Here is a 20,185-nt window from a genome sequence, read left to right on the forward strand (position 1 = left end):
GAAGGATGAGATTTCCCTGCGCAGTGTCGAGTTGACGCTCACCCTGTTTAACCCGGATCTAACCTCGGCAACAGACGCGGGCTTGCTCGTCTTTAAACTCCATTTAAACATTTCATTTAGCGGGGGGGAAAAAACGCCGGTTCGCGGTGAAGGTCAACGCTTGCTTGACGGGCAGAAGCCAGAATGGCTTTAAGCGTCAGGCAGCAGATTGAATTTAAACAGAGAGGTGAATTCAACAGGGAAGAAGGGATGGTGTTGTCGATGCAATTCCTACGCTATCGTGCTAACGCGCAAAGTGGATGTTGAGCATTGCACAAACATTCAGGGATAAACATGAGATGCCCACTCTTGATGTTAACGGCACTCTGCTGGAGTGCGTAAGGGTCCTTTCCCCTATCCGTGCCTCCATTTGCATTTCTCTTTTTTAAAGCAGAGGAGAACCGTTCGCCATCCTTTCACATTTTCTGCTTTATTCAGACAGGGAGAAAGCAGAGCGGGTATGAGAGAGAGTTCATCGCACTCACTGCATGATTTAGTCTTGTGATGAGACTTAAAATCTTTTTTTTTTACTCTCAAGTAGAAAATATCTTGTTTTAAGTTTCTGTTAGCTTGACAAGTGAAATGTTCTTACCCCATTGGCAAATCTTGAAATAAACTTGACGCTGTTTTGCCTTATTGTTGATATTTTTGTCTTATCAAAAAAGTGTCAATATGAGACTAAATTACTTCAGATGGACTTATTATTTGTTTTTTACAGTGCAAGGTAGGAATCATGGTTGGGAATTCTTACCTAACCTGAGACTGCTGTCTTCAAGGAAATAAGTACCAGCCCAAAATCCTGATGTATATGTTCATTAGATATAACTGCAGTAATATCTGAAAGCCCCAGAAAGTGGACTGCCCCTTTACAAAGGGTGGAAAACCAATGCATAAATATGCACTAAGTAAAGCTACAATGAACTCAGTGGCATCAGTTGTAATGGGCAAGCATCCTTACCACGCCTGGAGCCTGTTCTTACCCATATCACTACTGCCTCTTTCCTCCTCATATACATGAATAGACCTGCTACCGCCATTATTATTATCCTACGGGTGGGAGTTCATACGCGGGTATATGGCCGCCCTCGGGGCTGTCCCACACGTCTCACCAACATTTTTTTTAACGTGCAAATAATTCATACATCCGGATATTTACTGACACAGTTCAGGTTAAACTCCTTGTTCCACTGGCTATGCTGGCTTTGCCCCACATGGGCTGGGCTGTGTGTTCAGGTCCCTAAGCATCATCTCCACTGCCTCCTCACCCCATTTCCAGCTCTCAGTGATGAGATCCGGGAGCTGTGAGCTCCACCACAGCGGGAATGCTCCCCATTATCCTCACAGTCGCGTTGAGAATGGCCGCTGAGTGAAGACATGGATGGAGAGAGAGAACATTCCTGTTCCTCCTCTCACATTCCCTGATTATTCCATTATTATTAACCCCTTTGCAGTTTCATTCTGGCGCTTGACCCCAGCCTGACAGGAAATCCATCATTCGCTTCACAGGGGGTGGGATTTTCATGTGGGCTCGTCACATGCTAGTTGATTGTTTAGGGCCTTCTCCCTCCTTCTGTGCTTTGATGAATAAATGTGTGTGGACCATTGATCTTTTAAACATTCAGGGCCAATTCCACAGATAGGCTAAGCCTAGTCCTAGTCTAAATACATTTTTGAATGAAGAACTCGGTCCGGTCCTAGATAACCTGTTTTACATAAAATGTTTGGACTTTTTAAAAACTTTGGCGGTAGAAGGCCTATCCATGTAGGAGTAAAGAGGCAGTCGTGACCTGGGTAAGAACAGGCTCCAGGTGTGGTAAGGATGCTTGCCCATTCCAACTGATGCCACTGAGTTCACTGCAGCTTTACACAGTCCACTTTCTGGGGTTTTTAGATATTTCTGCAGTTTCCACATATGTTTTTGATTGGCCCAGACAGTTTTTATGTGCGGTGAAGGATATTTGACTTATTTAGAAATGTTATGAAAGACCTGCCTGCTGTACAGTGGCAGGCATTGGGCTGTTGGGACTGTGGTTTAAAGCATGAAAATGTGCTTTAGGAAACGTGCATAGTGATGACATGTTTACACAGACTCTACATGTAAACAGATGCAGTCTAAAGATTAACTTCGAAGTCAGGCTTTTATTTTTGGGCTGGTACTGATTTCTTTTAACATAGCAGTATCAGGTTTGGATATATTGATAAGAATATAAAAATAATGTAGCTAATATCTGGGTAATAGCTGGGTAAAAGGTGAAACATTTTGGTGATATAGGTAATAAATGTGTACTATCTGGCTAATATCTGGGAATATAGGTATTCTTGGGTAATATGGATAATATATACTGTAGGTATTGTGGGTGATATATGGGTAATATAGGTAAGATATGTGTAATATATAGGAAATATATGGGTAATATACTAGGTACTTTCTGGTTACTATAGGTACACACATGGAGGAATAACGTCACTGTTTGAAAGATATGTGGAATGGGGTTGAGGCATCATTTTCTGTTCACTTGGACTCATTGAAAAGTGATTCATTCTTTCCCTTGGTTTTCAGTTGTTTCTAAGTTTAGAAGCAGGTTCTGGCATGACCAAATTTTCATACAGGGATGACTATTTAATGCTAATGAAAAACTTTTGTTTCGGTCTAACCACAGGAGTGAAGTGTTTTGCACCCAGTGGGATGACAAAAGAAACAAAATGGCTCCATCCCTCCATTCAGATTGGTGGGGCTGGGGTTTGGGGGAGTGGCTTCGTAGGTTGCCGGACAGATGGCATCGGAGAATAGGGCAATCAGATATTCAGGACAAATAGTTTTTTTGAACATACTCCGTTGATGTCTCCGTTTGATCTCTAATTCCGTTTCAGATTGTACACAGATTGTAAATACGCACTGTACACATTGCATGTCACATGACTCTGCAAGCCATGGTCCTAAGCCAGACAGCCAGACCTCATCAAAGAACCTGTATCAAACGATGGTTTGTTAGGCTACTTTCCAGGGCACTACATTCGTACATGAATTATGTCTCTGTTTTGCCTAGGGGTCATTTGAAGACATGAGGATTGCTTCGACACGGTTCTCTACACAGTGTCGCAATCAACAGCGTGGTGTTGCCGCAGGGGGGAACGTTTGTGTAAACCCAGAGATGACATCATCGCTTGTTTTTCGAATGCTGGTTTCACGGTGCGCACGCGGCCAGAGCCACAGCTTAATTGTGGTTCTGAGGCGGAGTACTGTACGTAACGTGGATATCGACTGTTCTTTAATTCCCGCAATTCACACATACGAATGGTGTTTTTTCTTGCCTGAGTCACCACAGGAGACTTGAACAGACTGTTTATTACACAGCTTAAGGACCTTCCTTGAGGGAAAAAAAGAAAGAAAAAGACAAAGCAGAAATAGCCGTGGAGGGGAAAGGAAAGTGTGCCGTAATTTAAAAATAGGGTCCAGAACAGCGGCTGTAAATGAAGCCAGCAGGTAACGGCCGGAGCAGAAGCGGGCGACACGCGTCCGTGGTTAATTTTTACTCCCGCCCCAGCTGCAGGTTAGGCCTCCTGTCAGGCTGTGTAATGAGGTGGATGACCAGGCCGGACAGTAAGTCAACACAGGGGAGCACTTCCCCTGCCACTTTATTTACAGTTACCCAGAGGCCCTCTCCTACCACGGTCACGCGTTACAGGTCAAACCACGGCTCAACAAATGATGCTGAATGCCGCCCTTTATTTATTCATTTCTGAGCCGTTGACCGTTGCTTGTGCTGTTCAACGAAATTGATTGTGAAATTTGGATTGAGCTACCTTCTGAGAATTTCCTTTTGAACATAGAACACTTAATTTAGAATGGTTAAGGTCCCTGAATAAATAGGGAACCACGATAAACTCTTTTGTGGATCAGTCAATGTGAAGGACCTCATTTGCATAATGTATATTTGTACTCTTTATCGTTTTTGGGAATATTGCCAGAACCACATAGTAATCTGTGATCCTGGTGACCGATGTTAAAACGTGGTGATCAGGGCGCAACCGCTACACAACATCTCGTCGGGAGAGCACCCGGGTTGCGACGGTCCGAAGACCGCAAAGAACCGCACAACGTGTCCAAACCCCACTCGCCCTCATCGCCGATACGTAGCCTGTGCCAACCGTGTCGCAATCTGTGCCCATTTAACGTACCGCTCGCCGGAGGCCGTTCCGCGCCGGAATTGACCGGAGATGGAGCAGTGATTAATCACAGGGGGATAACTGGCAGGCACAGCCGAGGTGTGTGACGTCGCACGGCTGCACATTTCTGGACCCTGAGTCAGCAGAGACAGGGCCGAGCCTCTCCTCCACCCAGGCTCCCTCCTAATCCCCCGTCACCGTGCCAGGATGCTGTCCGATGTTCCATGTCCTGATTGGTAAATCCATGTTAAACCCCAACGGCGATGTCCAATGCGCGTGTCCTTGAGTTGCATAAACGCGGTCGGTTTTAACTGAAAAGACACTCACAAGTGTTCTCCCAGATGGTATCTCCAAGCAGATTTTTATCAGTTGTCATTTAAGCATGAAGCCGCGATAACTTTAAGTGCGTGTTTATCTTTTATTTGAAATCTGAAAAGTACAGTACGCCGTTCGAAAGTGAAACCTTATTTGAATGTGCATTACATCCCAACACATTCTTACACAACTAGCCTGCCCGTGGCGGTATTTTTGCATTTAAATAAAGTTTGAGGTTTTGCTGTTCAAATGTGGCCCACCACAGACTTACCTGTGACCCTTTGGCCATTTAAGAACAAATATGGTGTTATCTCTGTGCGTTCAAAAGTGCGATAACGACCAGGCCTACATATGTGTAGGTTTCACATCCTCTTATTCAGACTGTAATAGGAGCTATGCATATGTACTATACCTCTGTTGTTTCTGTGTTGATATATTGTTTTATAAGGCATACATAGTGTTTGGATCCTATGTGCACCTGTCGAGGAGCCCTGTTTTTAGGTTTGCTGATGGGCTGAGAGATTTGGGACCAGCCCTCGGTTAGCAAGCAGAAAGATGGGATGTCATGCTCTTCTCCCTCTGTTCATTATCCTTCACAAACATTGACAGAGGAAATCACTCATCTGCATTTTAATTCAGCTCTGCATAATCACACAGCCAGGAAATCTCTCCACATATCTGACCTTTCTGTTTAAATTGCAGTCGACCCCTGAAAAAGCGCAGAGGTTGACTTAATTACGCATTTTACCAAACTCCAGTTCCATCCCAGATAGCCCAGATCTGGCCCTGCTGATTTGGGGCCAGACTCGGGTCAGATCTGGCCCTGCTGATTTGGGGCCAGACTCGGGTCAGATCTGGCCTGGGAGTGCTGACTTTGGTCCAGAGTCCCTGCCTGTCTGGGATGCTAGATCAGTATGTCTGAATTTCAGTATCAGAATACCAACAAATTTCCACCAGAATGTATTCTGTAATATTGCATTTATGTAATATTTAAATTCTATGATTTTGTCCACACAGTGAAAACAGAGGTTATATAGAGTGGTGTACATAGTACATCTGAAAGTATTTGTACACACACTCAGTTAAGACAGAGGTTGTGTATAGTTATACTGTATGAATATTTTCTGTATTTGACTAAGCTTGCCTGGTGTATTGGAACAAATTAAATTATCCCAAAAATCCCAAAAAACCTACTCCTCCTTGCAGGCTCCAGACAAGAGGAGTAGAGTACAGAAAAGACAAAAACAAAAAGTCAGAGTACACACTTGGTGAAGTCAGAGGTTGCGTGTAGTTGTGTATATACAGGACATGAAGTAATCCAACTGGCAGTGAGAAATGTCAGGGTCATAAATCTTATCCTGTTTTGCCTCGTGTGTCACCCTCTTTAACCTCTTATACGAGCCCTTCTACCTTTCTATCTAAGTATATGAAGTAGCGTACATCCCAGTTGCTCTGGTCTGCCAGAATATATTTTACTAGGTTTCAGAAAGATTGTTCTATTATTTGAATATTCAGCAGTTGAGTCACCAATCTATTACTTGGCTCAGTCCTGAAATGCTTTCTAATTAACAAGAATAAAGAATAATCGGGACTTGTGTTCTTTCTCATCAGCAGATGTGACAGAGCCTGAGAATAGTGCGGGACTTAAAATGGCAGGTCCTTCATTGACATGATTCGGTTGGTTACCTGGAATCGTGAGTCAGTGCAGATCTTTCTTCTCAGTGAGTCATCGTTAGCGCAGAGTAAAATTAGCTTGGAGCCATTCCTACCGCACTGCTCCAGGAAGCTCAGCGGGGCTCTGAGTTGTATCCTGAGTCCGTCCCCTTTATCTGGAATCTCTCCCCTGCCAGTCCTCCCACCCAGCCCAGTGCCTCCCGGACATCTCCCCGCACGACTCTCCGCTTTGAGCCCGGCTTTCCTTCGGCTCCCCCCGTCCTGACCTGCGCGTGACTCACCGTGGCCTGCCGCTAGCCGTCACCATATTCTGCCGCATCACTTCCTGTTCGGAATGTCTCGACGTGTGACATCACTTCACAGAGCCGGATTACAGCCCTGTTTAGTATTGGGGATCTTCGGGTACGGTTACAATGGGGTGAACTCGATGCAATACGATTGCCTACATTGAGCAGTCTGCTGTCCAGTCTTCCATTACCGTTTATGTGTGAAAGTAACGCCACATGCCTTTTAATGAGTGCTGTACTTGGTGGGTGTGTGTACATGTGAGTATGTTTGTGTTCATTATGTGACCTATGACATACATTGTGTTCGATAAATATGTTATTCAACTTCTTTTCCGAGGGAAGACATGATCAGTTTTCTTTTTTTGCAGTGATGAAAGTCTGCTTGATATATGTACTGTGTCTCATAACGAGATGTGGCTGTGTAGTGTGTCTGCGCATGTATTGTGTATTATAAAATAAACACAAATACTGTAGTGCAGAAATGATCAAATCTGGCCCTCAGGCCTACATCCAGCCCTCAGACGAGAATAGGACAATGTAACAATCTATGATAACATTTTGTATTTGAAAACACATGCCCCTTCCATAATAATGAAAAGGTTACACTGTAAGGTAAGTCTATGGCCACAAAAAAAGTAGATAGACCTGTAAATGGACAAATCCATCTATGTTGTATGCTTCACCGTCGCTGGTGTGTTTAACCCTGCTGTGGTTTCACACAGTGAAAACGCGATGCACATTTCATACACACAGCACAAAGATAAGGCTGCTCTCTCCAGCAAGCTCCAGACTCTGGAATTAGGTCAGCTTCCTTACCCCTTTAAATCTGGACCGCTGCTTTGCCCAACGTTTCTCATTTCTACGTAAATAAGTGCTCTGTGCTGGCAGAGCCTCCTCTGGCTGCGGAGCTCTTGGTTTCCTCTCTCGAGCGTTGCCAGGTACGATTTCCAGTCGGAAAGGAGAAAAACCACTGAGACCGACTAGTTTCGATAGAATTTTCAGCATCTGCTCCTCCTAACCGCTGGAATGGAAAAGAGAAACCTGCTGACTTCTATTCTATAACCCAGACTTCCAGAGGGCTTCATCTTATCATGGCTACTACAACCGTCTGGGTCCCAGCCATGTACCTTAGCCACTAGGCTACAGGCTGCCCCCATCAAAACGACATGCTTCTCCCATTACACTACACTACAGGCCAGTGTGAGAATCACTCGGAGGAGACACGGGTGGGGTATTTCAGCCACTGCCATGGAGCCTCATTGGTTAAGACATTGGGATTGTTTAAACTGTGTTATACATATTTTCATAAAGTCTAGATTAAATAGGGAGGTGGATGGGGCTTCACTAAGTTGAGATAATGTGACTTCAACATTATTTAATAATTGCTCCTCCCCTGACGCCCTGTCAGACAGTGCAGGAATAGGCGTTTGGCAGCAAACTGACATTTTCTGAAAAGGTGAAGAACAAGGGGTGGGGTCTGCGAGCAAGTTCTAACGCATTTAAAGCATTTAATCCCCCCTCTCCCGAGACAGTTATATCCAAATTAGATTAGATTTGAATGTTGTTAAGAATCTAGACTGCACTTTTTGAATACTTACATTACACTGGTTTTCCATTTTTGTTGGAAACAAAAGGGGATGTGGAAATGCCAAGACAAGCAATGGCAAATTGGGATACAATTCCTGAAATTGTCTGAACCTAGCACTTCAATGCTCTGCAAGTATCAATATTAGGATTTTTTGAAAACCAAGAAAGACTAGAAGTAAGGAGGGACAACATGATTACATGTGCCAAAAACTATATCCTCGGTTTAGACAGTAAAGAGATACTTTACTGCTGGAAGCAAATGGCAGTCTCACACTTGGATAAGTTCCCCTTGTTTGTAATGCTGGACCTTTCTGCTGGATGTGATGTCTCTCAGTGCATTTGCTTCTGTCTGTGTGTGCTAATGAAAGCCATTTCATTATGGGAGATGCAGTCATAAAATATGTAAGTGTGGCTTGGACCACCCCGTGGAACCACGTGGGAGTAAGAACCGTTTCTTCAAAGAAAGCAAATGTGTGCATTCGTTAATCTTTTCTGAGCGCAGCGTTTAAAATGGCAGACAGTAGAACCACTGCGCGTACGACTTATTGTGTGAATAAAGTAATTATTTCTATCCTTTCAGCTATCAAGACCCATGTTGTGTCCTAAACTAATGCGCTATCAAATTGTCTTCTCTCGTGTCATCTGCTAGTTGACACATTGACATGAGTTGGGGGAACCTTTTTCTTTTTTGTTGGCAGAAATCATGTTGTCCTAGTTTTTTATTTATTTAAAGTAATGACAGGGAGAAACCATGTGCTTGTATCCATAGGTTACATGACATTACATGTCATTTGGCTGACACTTTTATCCAAAGCATCTTACAGTTGATTAGACAGCAGGAGACAGTCCTCTCCTGGAGCAATGCAGGGTTAAGGGTCTTGCTCAAGGGCCCAATCAATGGCTGTGCGGATATTATTGTGGCTACACTGGGGGATCGAACCGCCAACCTTGCAGTTCCCAGTCATGTACCTTAACCACTACACTACAGGCCGCCCTTTTTGCTACATAGCAAAACCTGGCCTTCCAAATGGTAAACGGATGAGCATCATTTAAAACATTCAGTTCTGAGAATTGCCGTATAACGAATGTGTGCCTTGTTATGCATGCTCAGAGTGGAGATTCGCCACTTGTAAATTTGGGGTCGTTTCCTCTTAACCTTTGTAATGCGGACTTCTGTTCGCTAGAAGTGCTGCTCAGAGGAACAGTTTCGCCTGATTGGCCCAAAGCCAGCATCTCTGTCATTGTTTTCAAGTGCATTGAGCTGTGTTCAAGTGCCCCAGAACTAACCTATAATTCATCCAGTTCCTGGTGATATTCTGCAGTATTCATTAGATGGACGAAGCAGTTGTGTATTTAAATTTGTCTTTGTATGACCTTTGCTTTGTAAAACAACAGTTTTTCAGTTTAGTTGCATGTATTTGCCAAACAAAGTGATAATATAATCAATTGAATTGTACGAGCAAGTCAAATTATTATTATTTTTAATTTAATTTATTTTTTTACAAGTGAGACATAGCTAAAACTGTGCATGGGTAATACAAGCAGCTGACAGAGTTATAAAGACTAAGTGCCCAACGTTCATTGCACAGGCACTAGAATATGTGACTGGTTTTACACAGGAGGACTAGAAAAAGTCTGGTGGGGTCCTGACACGGTTTTGTAGTCACTGTTACTTTTAAAATACTTGTTTTGAGTCCGTCCATTCCTATTAATTCAGTTCAATTCAATTTCATTTGTATAGCACTTATTAAAGGGACACGGTCACAAAGACACTTTACAGTGGGAATAATAGAATATTAGTGCTGCTGCTGAACTTGTGCTATTTTAAAATCAACTCCTGTCTTTTCATGAAGGGGGAAAATCTCCCCTGCACAGTTATCATTGTGCTTCTTCTATCCGAACCTTTCTGGTGATTTGAGACTGTTTGTTCTGTGAGTCAATTGGCTCATTTGTAAATCTTACTGAGAAACGATATCCAGTAGGAGTTTTAAGTCACTGCAGGGAACGTAATATGAACAACCAGGAATAGCATTTTTTTGAAATGCAAAATAGTAGGGGATTTGACTGAAGTGTTTAGTAAAGGATTTCATTGCAAAGTAATAGTGGGCATTTATATACAGACAACACTCTCCTTTGTGTGTAGATGGCGGCTTATACATATAGTGTGTGTATGTGTGTGTCTGACCGTCTGTGGTTGTGTGTGTGTACTTCTACTCGCAGACTCTCACAAAGACATCTTGAAAGTGATTATAGTCGCATTCTTCCAGCTCCTGACTAAATGCATTACAGGTTGTGGTACAGTGTGCTGGCCAGTCTGTTCAGTACAGTCAACTTCAAGTACAGCCTCACGACCCTGTACCCTGTAGTCGACCGGAGGGCATCTGGCCTCCAGGTGTCTTCCTCTAAGGATGTCTACAGCTCTTCACACACAGCCCTGACCCAGACACAGCGTCATGACAACTGAAATATGATGAGGCCTGACAGAGACCATTACTGGTAATGTGTCACCCATTAGGTGCTGTAAAACTCTGCTTCTGTTAAACGAGATGTATGGTGGTGTATCTTAGCTACACTTACAGAGAAAGTGCCCTGGATGTGGACGTCTTTCAATTTGAGGACACCCACCCCCCCCCCCCACCACCCCTCCCCCCCCACCACCCCCATACAGCAGAGAGTGTTCCCCAGTTCACGGTCCACGAGGGCTGAGAACTGCTGGTTTTCCACCCTCCCTTTACCTGGGAGTCAGGTATGAATATAGCCTGGCCAATCAGTAGCACTAATTATTGGATTTGTGGGCGAGAGATGATTATCCCTGCCATACAGCATCTTATTGTACAGGCCAGGCTGGGGGCAAGGCCTTCTATTGTCCCGAGACCTCATTGGCATAAAATAGATTTTGGTTGAAATCATTCTGGCTGAGGCGTTTTTTTATGCCACGGTTGTTTTTGTCTAAGATAGGAGGGCTCCAGAGCAAGTCAAGTTATTGAAAGCTGCGCATTGCTGTTGGACAGGATGATTTGGCACAAATCGTTTTTCTGGCTCAGTTCTCTCGGAGTCTGGCCCTCTCCTCAGGGCTGGGTTGAGTAGCGATCGTCTGCATTCACGTTAGCAGACCTGTTCTCCTGGCCTGTGTTCTCAGCGTGACCAGGAGAACATCGTGTTCCCTGCCGTCTCTGGTCCCGCTCGGGTAAACACGGCCGTTCGGCTGCCTCTGTTCCAGGAGCGGCCCTGTTGGACCAGAGCTCGCCCGGGGGAACGACTGCTGCTTCGCCAAAAAACTGTCAGCGTCAGGAAAAAACCCTCGGCTCTGCTGCAGAGAGACTTGGAAGAGTGCGAGGACGCTATTGAGAAGCTGGGAAATGAACCCAACCGGCCTTCTTCCCTCTCTGCCTGGAACAGTCGGTGTCCATGGTGACTGTCCGGTGTCCATGGCAACCGTCTTGTAACACACATACAGTTGTTTTTATGTGGGGCTTGTCGGGGCGGGGGGGGGGTGTTGTGTGGTTTGTGGAATACAGGGTATTATGGTCGATATGGAAGCATCAGGTTCCGATTAGCCACATGGCACGCGGGCGCTACCCAGACGCGGGGCTAATGGTGGATTGAGTTCTGGGATCATAAAATGAAGCGCTGGCTTCAGCTCTGATGGGACATGGAATTGCTTGATGGGTGTTGGCATGCCGGTTGCTCGGAGACATGATATTCAGTCACTGAGTGCGGTGGGGGGCTCAGGAGAAGTGGACTCGTCTCTGGTGGTGAGCTGTGGAAGTGGTGACTGAAATGGGAGCTCGGTCGAGGTTGACCGGGTCTGTTACGCCGCTAACTGCTAACCGCTAACCTTCGCCCGTGTATCCTTTCCCCCAGCACACGTCAGTCGATGGCTACCCAGAGCCGCCCCTCGCTCCGCCCACCAAGTCCAGCAGCCGGCAGAGCCTCCCTCGGTGCCGGAACTCCATCGCCTCGGCCAGCGACGAGCACCCGCACGTGGGAAACTACCGCCTGCTCAAGACCATCGGCAAGGGCAACTTCGCCAAGGTCAAGCTGGCCCGACACGTGCTCACTGGGCGAGAGGTGAGCTTGTTAAACCATCGCTTTGTCTGTGTGCTGGTCATGACAAAAGGTTGGCATCTACATTTATGTTCTAACAGAGGTTTGTGTATGTTCTATGCACCTCATGACACAAGGAACTTGCCATGTTTGGGAAGTATAAATTTACTGTCGGCAAGTGTGAAAAAAACCTAATATATGACTCCCTTTAAGGCTCCCATTGTAATTCACAGAATAACATTTTTGGACAGGTCTTTTTTTAAACTTTATGTCCCGGGTTTACCGATGTCCTTGTACACAAGGTCTGGATGTATACAGACTGTAAATTCAACACTCATCTGCACTGCAGTCATAAACCGCCAGTGACTTTTTATACTCAGTGTGTGAAAATGTAGGTTCTGCACAATTGATTATCACACTGGTTTTGTAATTGAGATTTGCTCTTCAGATTTTGTTCTTAATATGACTAAGGGATGGAGACAAGGAGGGGGTGCAGGGTGGTGGCGGTGTCTGACAGTACTTCACACTGTCAAGTCTTTAAACAGGAGGAAAATTAGCACCATTTAATGTGTGCTCTCCACCACGTGGCAATGGTGAATCCTACCATACATGTGTACACACTGGCTTCTGGGTGCTGGTTTGCATTCGTGGATCGAGTTCATCTTTTTGTTGTCTCCTGGTGTGCTCTACGCTGATACGAGCAGTGAGGTTTCATAATCTTTCCCCTTTTTCGGGGAACAAATGAAAGGGAAGAGGAAGAAGAGAGTCTATCCCACGTCAGCGGAGGTAAAGTGACCTCCGGTTGTTTTCGCTTGACGGTGCCAACTGGCAGGGGCAGCCAATGACAGCTGAGCCCTAGTCCTCCTTTAACCCTAAAAGTTAAACCCTAAAGAGCTCAGGGTTTTTCAGAATGTACTAGAACTCCATCGCCTTTAGTGATCGTTACATCAGCATCAGAGTGTTCAATTCAGAATAGCGGATACTGGGCCTCTCAGGCCTGACCGTGTGGTGAATTTCTGCTCTTTAAGTAATGATCTGCCGGCCCCGAGGGACGCACTCAGTGCACTAATCAAGCCCACCAGGGACACTGGTGCTTCACTAGATTATCTCTGTACTCCCCGTCCGTATGCCTACTGTCCATACACATGGGGTTTCCCCAACTGGCTATGGGGTTTGCCCTCTTTTATGCTGCTGCCATGTGGTTAGGAATGTTAAAAAAGAAAAGTAAATAAAAAATATATTATAATATTATTTATAGTATTTTATAACTAGGGTGGGGGATTGGTTATTTCTTTGTTCAGTGTTTTGTGACCTTTTTGTAATCTGTGAAAATAAATAAAACCAAAAGAATAATATTTTATAATTACATTTTTTGTATGTTTTTTTATATAGATTTGGTCTTCCTTGTGATTCCAGATTTACATTCCTGCTCCAAGATACTTTATGATTACAGGCAGACCGTGATGTTTGGTAGCTGTAGACAGTAACATGGACCTGACTTAAATGCATATTTGACACTTCATTTAATAACAAGAAGTAATAATTTTGTCCTGAATATGAATGTTAGTATATGAAATAGTGTTTACAATCAATAATAACAATACTCCTTATGAGACTGGTGTTTCAAGGGTTAAATTATAGGACTATGGTCTGTTGCAGAACATTGGCCAGTTCCTCCTTTCTCCCCAGAGCAGGAACGGGCCATGCGGGGGTATCAGGGTGACCATCTCCTCTCCTCAGCCACTCCGCGAGCACGTTCCTCATGTCTCTGCATCCCCTCCGCCCCATTACAGCAGCGTGGCTTATCAGCTCCATCCTCTGTCCGCCCACCCCTCCCCTGCGGCGTTTCCATCGCTGGACCGTAGCCGTGTGAATAAAGAGCGCTTATTTCCCCCCGCTGACACGCCGTGCCCAGCCGCCTCCCTCCCTCCAGCGCAAACCGTCTCCTTAATTACCGCCCCGTACGCCTCCTGACTGTTCACTGTGGAATATTTAATAAAGGGCAGGTAAGCCTGCGTAGCAGCCCGCCGTGGTCGCGTTCGAGGTCCGGATCACGCCTTCGGGTCCTTGCAGGAGTTTCTGATCCGGCGCTAGGAATGTTCTGTCACCACGGTTACCGCTTGGAACAGAACTTCCCCCTGGATGAGGCGGTGGAAAGGATTAGACGCTCTCATCCTTTCGGGTCGTTGTCAAGAGGACGTGGAAAGGGGAAACCTGTGTGTCTGTGTGTGTGTGTGTGTGTGTGTGTGTGTGTGTGTGTGTGAGGAGCATTACCCCCCCTAACATATATCATGCCTCAGTGCTCTGCTTTTATTTGCCTGAAGATTGTCTGGGAAGAACTGCCAGGGTTTCATCCACAGCACTTATCCCTCACGCTCCCTCCCTCCCACAGGCCGCCTGACGTCAGGTACTGCCACTGACCGTAAGATCCGCACTCACTCTCTGACTCTGTCCAAACAGTCACTGCTGGCCACTGACCGTAAGATCCGCCCTCACTCTCTGACTCTGTCCAGTCACCGCTGACCATAAGATCTGCGCTCACTCTCTGACTCTGTCCAAACAGTCACTGCTGGCCACTGACCGTAAGATCTGCCCTCACTCTCTGACTCTGTCCAAACAGTCACTGCTGGCCACTGACCGTAAGATCCGCCCTCACTCTCTGACTCTGTCCAGTCACCGCTGACCATAAGATCTGCGCTCACTCTCTGACTCTGTCCAAACAGTCACTGCTGGCCACTGACCGTAAGATCCGCGCTCACTCTCTGACTCTGTCCAGTCACCGCTGACCATAACATCCCCGCTCACTCTCTGACTCTGTCCAGTCACCGCTGACCATAACATCCCCGCTCACTCTCTGACTCTGTCCAAACAGTCACTGCTGACCATAACATCCCCGCTCACTCTCTGACTCTGTCCAAACAGTCACTGCTGACCATAACATCCGCCCTCACTCTCTGACTCTGTCCAAACAGTCAGCACTGACCATAACATCCCCGCTCATTCTCTGACTGTGCAAACAGTCAGCGCTGACCATAACATCCCTGCTCATTCTCTGACTGTGCAAACAGTAACCGCTGTACTCGATTTCAGAAGTGCTCAGGAGTGCCTTAATCCCCCCCCCCCTCCAGCTCCCCACTCCTTGATTCCAGGAAGTAGTGCTCTTGTAGACAATGGTGCCTTTGGAACTGCCAGGGCGTTTTACCGCTCCCCCGACCGCACAACGACGTGAGTGGCTGTGACTCAAGAAGGCAGTCAGCAGGGCCTGCTCCTTGTGAAAGGCGCCATCCTGTGTCCCAATTATCTGCATAAGCCAGCATCCGGCACAATTTTGGGCTGTGTATTTTACTCTGTCATTTTAGGAGCATTTGTCCCTGAAAATTGATTTGTGGTAACCTGGAGAATACAAATTGGGACGCATTAGTGTGCTCGTAAATTTTTCAATTTAGGAGCACATGTGATCCTTGTAAAATGGTAGCATAGAGCACAACTGCTGAAGAGAGATTGCGGTTCTATGAAGGAAAGTCTCTCTCTGTCTTTTCTCAAAGGTTAATCTGTTAAACCTAGTTCTGATTCCAGTAGGTGTAATACAAAATCATAGATTGAGTCGGCATTGGTTTTGTCTCTTCAACTCCATCCTTCAAGATTTGACACAGTGAATATCAGAGGGTAGTGCAGCCCTCAACAGATGTCCTGAACTGTTCATTTCCCCAAATTTAGTCCAGTTGGTTGATTTTTAGAACATTTAACTGACTTTTACATTGTGGGCTGATATGGGGATCTTCAAAGACGAAAGGATGGTGACCTTTCACCGATGCACATCATGTCTAGGGTTCAGTCATTTCACTTAATTCAGGTTATTAATCGAACTTTATGTCATGAATTGAAAATGCACATAATTATCTCACAAGGATTATTCAGTTCAATCAATTTTGTGTGGTTTCCTCAATTAACTCTTGTGAAATGCAATTGAGCTCCAACCGTGGTGTGCATTAGGATGGCGTCCCCAGGACTTATCCATATCCACAATGCAGGCTATTAGTGGCAACGTGCTTGCTTTCATGCGTTTGCGTAGAAACGCAGAGAGCAGTGGACCTACGGGTTGTCTGCGGAGGTACCCTGCACTGACGTAAGGCTGAGCTATTGTTAGAAAATAAATGAGCACTTTTGGGCTGTGTTGCTCAACTGTGGTGAACAACGATCTCCAGTGTCTGCAGGCATTTGTTCCAGCGAGGCACGTAGCCACCCGAATCGACAAATCAACACATCTGAGACGGAAGCTCTGCTCTGCAGCTCTGTGAAAGAGAGGAGTAAAAACAACAAGGAAACCCACAAAACGGTTGCACGCCCCTTTCCACCTCCTCAGAACCAGAATATAGTAGGCTTGGTTTAGGGTTTATGTGCTTTGTTAGTTTGTGCCTTTGGGTCGAGCGTTACCATGATGACAACTTAAACTCCCACGAAGATAGAAACCAAGTATATACTTAAATGTGTTGTTTGCAGTCATTCATTTTGTGAGTACTGCACCAAATCTTTACTTCAGCAGTCTCAGGAATAGCCTCCAATCTGTCAGGTCCTCTTAATACAGCTGGAACAGTCCCTGTGTCCTACTTACATGTTGTCCTGACAGTTTTTGGTTTTGTATTTGTTTTACATTGCCGTCAAGACTAGGGTTCTTTATTGTTGGAACATTTTTTCTTGGTGGTGTAGCCTAGTTAGCATCACTGCTATACGCAGCGCCCTCTGCAAAACAAGGATTGGGTTTGGGGACCATTGTGTAAACTGTCAGAACAAGTCTGAGGTCAGACACCACAGCCCCCCCCTCCCCTTTCCCTGGCATTCACTAATTACAGGGCTTCCTCTGGCTGCTCATCCAGCAGTGGATCCGATTCTTCTCCTGCAGTTCAGTGGAAAAACCATCACTGAACATTGCTTTTGCCCCGTGTCTCTGGGAGAGGGGCCGATGAGAATCATTTGTCATCTTGCCTGTGTGTTTCATGACCGGGGGGGGGGGGGCTAGGTGGTATTAAATCAGAAAAAAGTGTTGCATGCAAATTTTATGTCATGGACAAAATCATCGGACATATCATTGGGCACTGCCATGTTTTCACAGCAGTTTGGCCTCTCCTTAGCATGTAGACAACAGTACTGCAAAATGCTAAATGTTGTGTGACATGCGATTTCTGTCGCACTGCATTTTGTCGAACAAAATATACAGTAAATCTAGGCTTTATGGTTAGGAAACTGCTCTCATAACTGCTCTCAGGGCTGCGGGTTCAAATCTCTGGTGGGGCACTGCCATTGATTCCAAGGTACTTAACCTGAATTCCAGCTTCATAAAATAAATGCATAATAAATAATGCAATTCTGAATTGCGACTTCAGCTTTAGTAGAATAGTAGTACGGATCATCCTTGTATCTGTATCTGAAAAACAGGCTTGCTGTATGTTTGATTCATTAAATGTGCTGTTCTTACTGGTGATATCCCTTTCGTTTCCAGGTTGCTGTGAAGATAATAGACAAAACGCAGCTGAACCCTACCAGCCTCCAGAAGGTAAGCGACATGCTGGGGTTTCTCTGCTGAGAATGACGCGTGGTTCAGTCCTGCCTCTGCGTCTGCTTCTGCTTTCGGCGTTAGGCAAAGCTCTTAAGGCGGACAGCTGTGTATTCCAGACGCCGCTTGAATTTGTTTCACTTTCAAGTGAACCAGGGCCTTTTGTACCTTGTCCATTGTAAAGAGCAGCTGATGAACATTCACTGATGAGGAGAGAATAAGCGAACGTCCAACTTAGGACAAAACAAAATGAAGACTGCCGAGCCACTATTACGCTTCCGTGAAAAGTTTATTTAATTTTCCTTATGGTACAAAATGTTGTCCTTTGTGTGTGCAAATAAAGTTTTGTGGGACCATTATGGCAGTACGCAGGTCTATTTATAATATTCAGATTTATTTATTTTTCCTTCTTTTGGACCTTCTGTGATGGTAAAAGTCTGAATGTGTTTTTGAGGTCTTCCTCGTGTGTCTCAGGACCTGCTCCTCCTGCTGCTTTCGCTCCTCACCCTGCTTCTGCAGGTCAATGTTTACTGTCAAAAGCCGCCGCCATTTCGCCACTTACACCTAGTTGCACATTAACTCCTGTATAAACTCCCTGAGCAGCCAAACTGGATCTTATCCCAAGATGTGATCTTGCGTGAAGCAGATGCAGAACAAAGATCCATCCTGTGTTGGAAACCTCATGCTTTGCAGTACATTAATGGCCATTTCTTATTGGTCTAAAGTACAAACGTTTCTTATGCTGTGCTTTGGAGTTGTGCATCAGTGGTGAAGGCAGTAACTGGGCAGAAAATGTTAAGCAGGACGAACTGAAGACCAAATGATTCGTTAGTTCTGAATGGTCAGTAGTTATAGGGGTTCGGGCCTAGTCCATTGTGGAGATGTGCACCCTAAACATGTATGCTGTGCGGTGGTAAAATATGATTGATGGAGCCAGGTGGGCCATGTACAGGTAGTGAAACCGTGTTCAGGTGCTTAATAGTGTGTTACGCCACGACTGCATTTGATCGATGTAGCTCCTCAGGCCTCAGGTTGAAATCTGCGGTCGTCGGATTGGCTGTTGATTGCCGGTTTGGCCGCACTCCTCAAATGAACGTGCTGACACTGCAGTCCCGGTGCGCAGGCTCTCCGAGTTCTGTGCTGACATCAGCAGGCTGCACTGTTTTGGTCGCCAAAGCTGCTGCTGAACGTGCCTTAGCCATCACTCCTTTTTCAAACTTACAGAGGTCTCCTGGGCTGTCCACTATTTTTTATGCACAACCATTTGCGTGCTGGGATTTTTTAAAACATAATTCATCCCTTAGCCCAGGTGGTTTTATATTTCTACACTACCTGTAGATGATCTAGCACAGGGGTCAGGAAACCCTGGTCCTGGAGAACCGCAGGGTGTGGTGGCTTTCATTGTCACTCAGCACTTTATTGATCAATGAAAGGCGTTGATTACAGTTAACTCACTTTCTTGGGTCTGAATAGGTTGCTGATTTTAAGGTGAAAACAGAAACACCCTGCGGCTCTTCAGAACCAGGGTCGCTGACCCCTGGTCTAGCAAAAATAAATCCATAAGTGTTTGGATGTGTTGGATGATTTAGCCGTGGCAGTGTGGAAGGAGCAGTGAGGAGAGGAGGTTTTTTGGGGACACTGCAGGGGGTGTCTCACTGTGTGGTGAGGATCCGTGGGACACCTGGGCCTGCTTGTGTAAGCAACCCATCAGGACACTGACCAGAACGCCACACAGAGACACCCACCCATCTCACAGAGTCAGGGCAGAGTAGCCATTTGGATGCACGGTCATGTGACCAGAGTCAGAAAGTCCCTTGACGTGTTTTTACCCTTTAGACACTAGTAAAATCCTGTAATTTGCCAACAGCTTCAAAAGAAGTACCCAATCTTGTTCCTGGTGATCTACTGCCCTGTGTCCAAAACACACCTAGTTCAACGGCTGGAGATCTCGTTGTGCTGCTAATTCACAGAATCGGGTGTGCCAATTCAGGGTCGGAATGAAAACCTAAAGGATGGTTGGTCTCCAGGAACCGGGCTGGGCAGCCTGGTCTACATTCTGACCCAGGTCTGGCAGGTATCACTAGAGACTGTGCAGGAAGAACACAATGACTAAGGGGATTCACCCGAGGCACACTGCTGTGTTACATGCAGAAGAGTGGTTTGGTTACAACAGTGGTTTGCCCCCTAATTCTTTCCAAAAGAACCTGAGTCAGCATGTTTTTTTTATTTAGCTTTTTTGAGATGGGAGGGAGAGCACAGAGGGATATAGAGGCAGGGGGTCAAACCCCCAACCCTGCAGAGGGTATACAGCGCGAATGTCAGCTGTGCTACGGGCCACACCAAATGTCTATCCATCAGCATGGTTATTACCAAAACTACAGTCAAATACACTGCATCCGTCACTACTACCCTTTTGAAAGGGCAAGAAACACAGATATCGTAAGTCATCACGACCTCACGCGGTCTGTACCAGGCGAAATGGAGCGGCACGACTGCCTATGGGCAGAAGAAGGCAGTG

At 45.7% G+C, this 20,185-nt stretch overlaps 1 protein-coding gene across 2 annotated transcripts in view; it reads left to right on the forward strand.

The window, feature by feature from the left end:
* mark1 (MAP/microtubule affinity-regulating kinase 1) overlaps positions 1 to 20,185 on the forward strand; it is an 85,867-nt gene that overhangs the window by 12,952 nt on the left and 52,730 nt on the right. For both annotated transcript variants that reach the window (XM_061227725.1, XM_061227726.1), the window contains exons 2-3: positions 11,934 to 12,140; positions 17,614 to 17,667. In XM_061227725.1, the coding sequence (XP_061083709.1) occupies positions 11,934 to 12,140; positions 17,614 to 17,667 (261 nt within the window). The remainder of the gene's footprint in view (positions 1 to 11,933; positions 12,141 to 17,613; positions 17,668 to 20,185) is intronic.

This window comes from Conger conger, chromosome 18, assembly GCF_963514075.1.
Source record: "Conger conger chromosome 18, fConCon1.1, whole genome shotgun sequence".
NCBI classification, from domain to species: domain Eukaryota; kingdom Metazoa; phylum Chordata; class Actinopteri; order Anguilliformes; family Congridae; genus Conger; species Conger conger.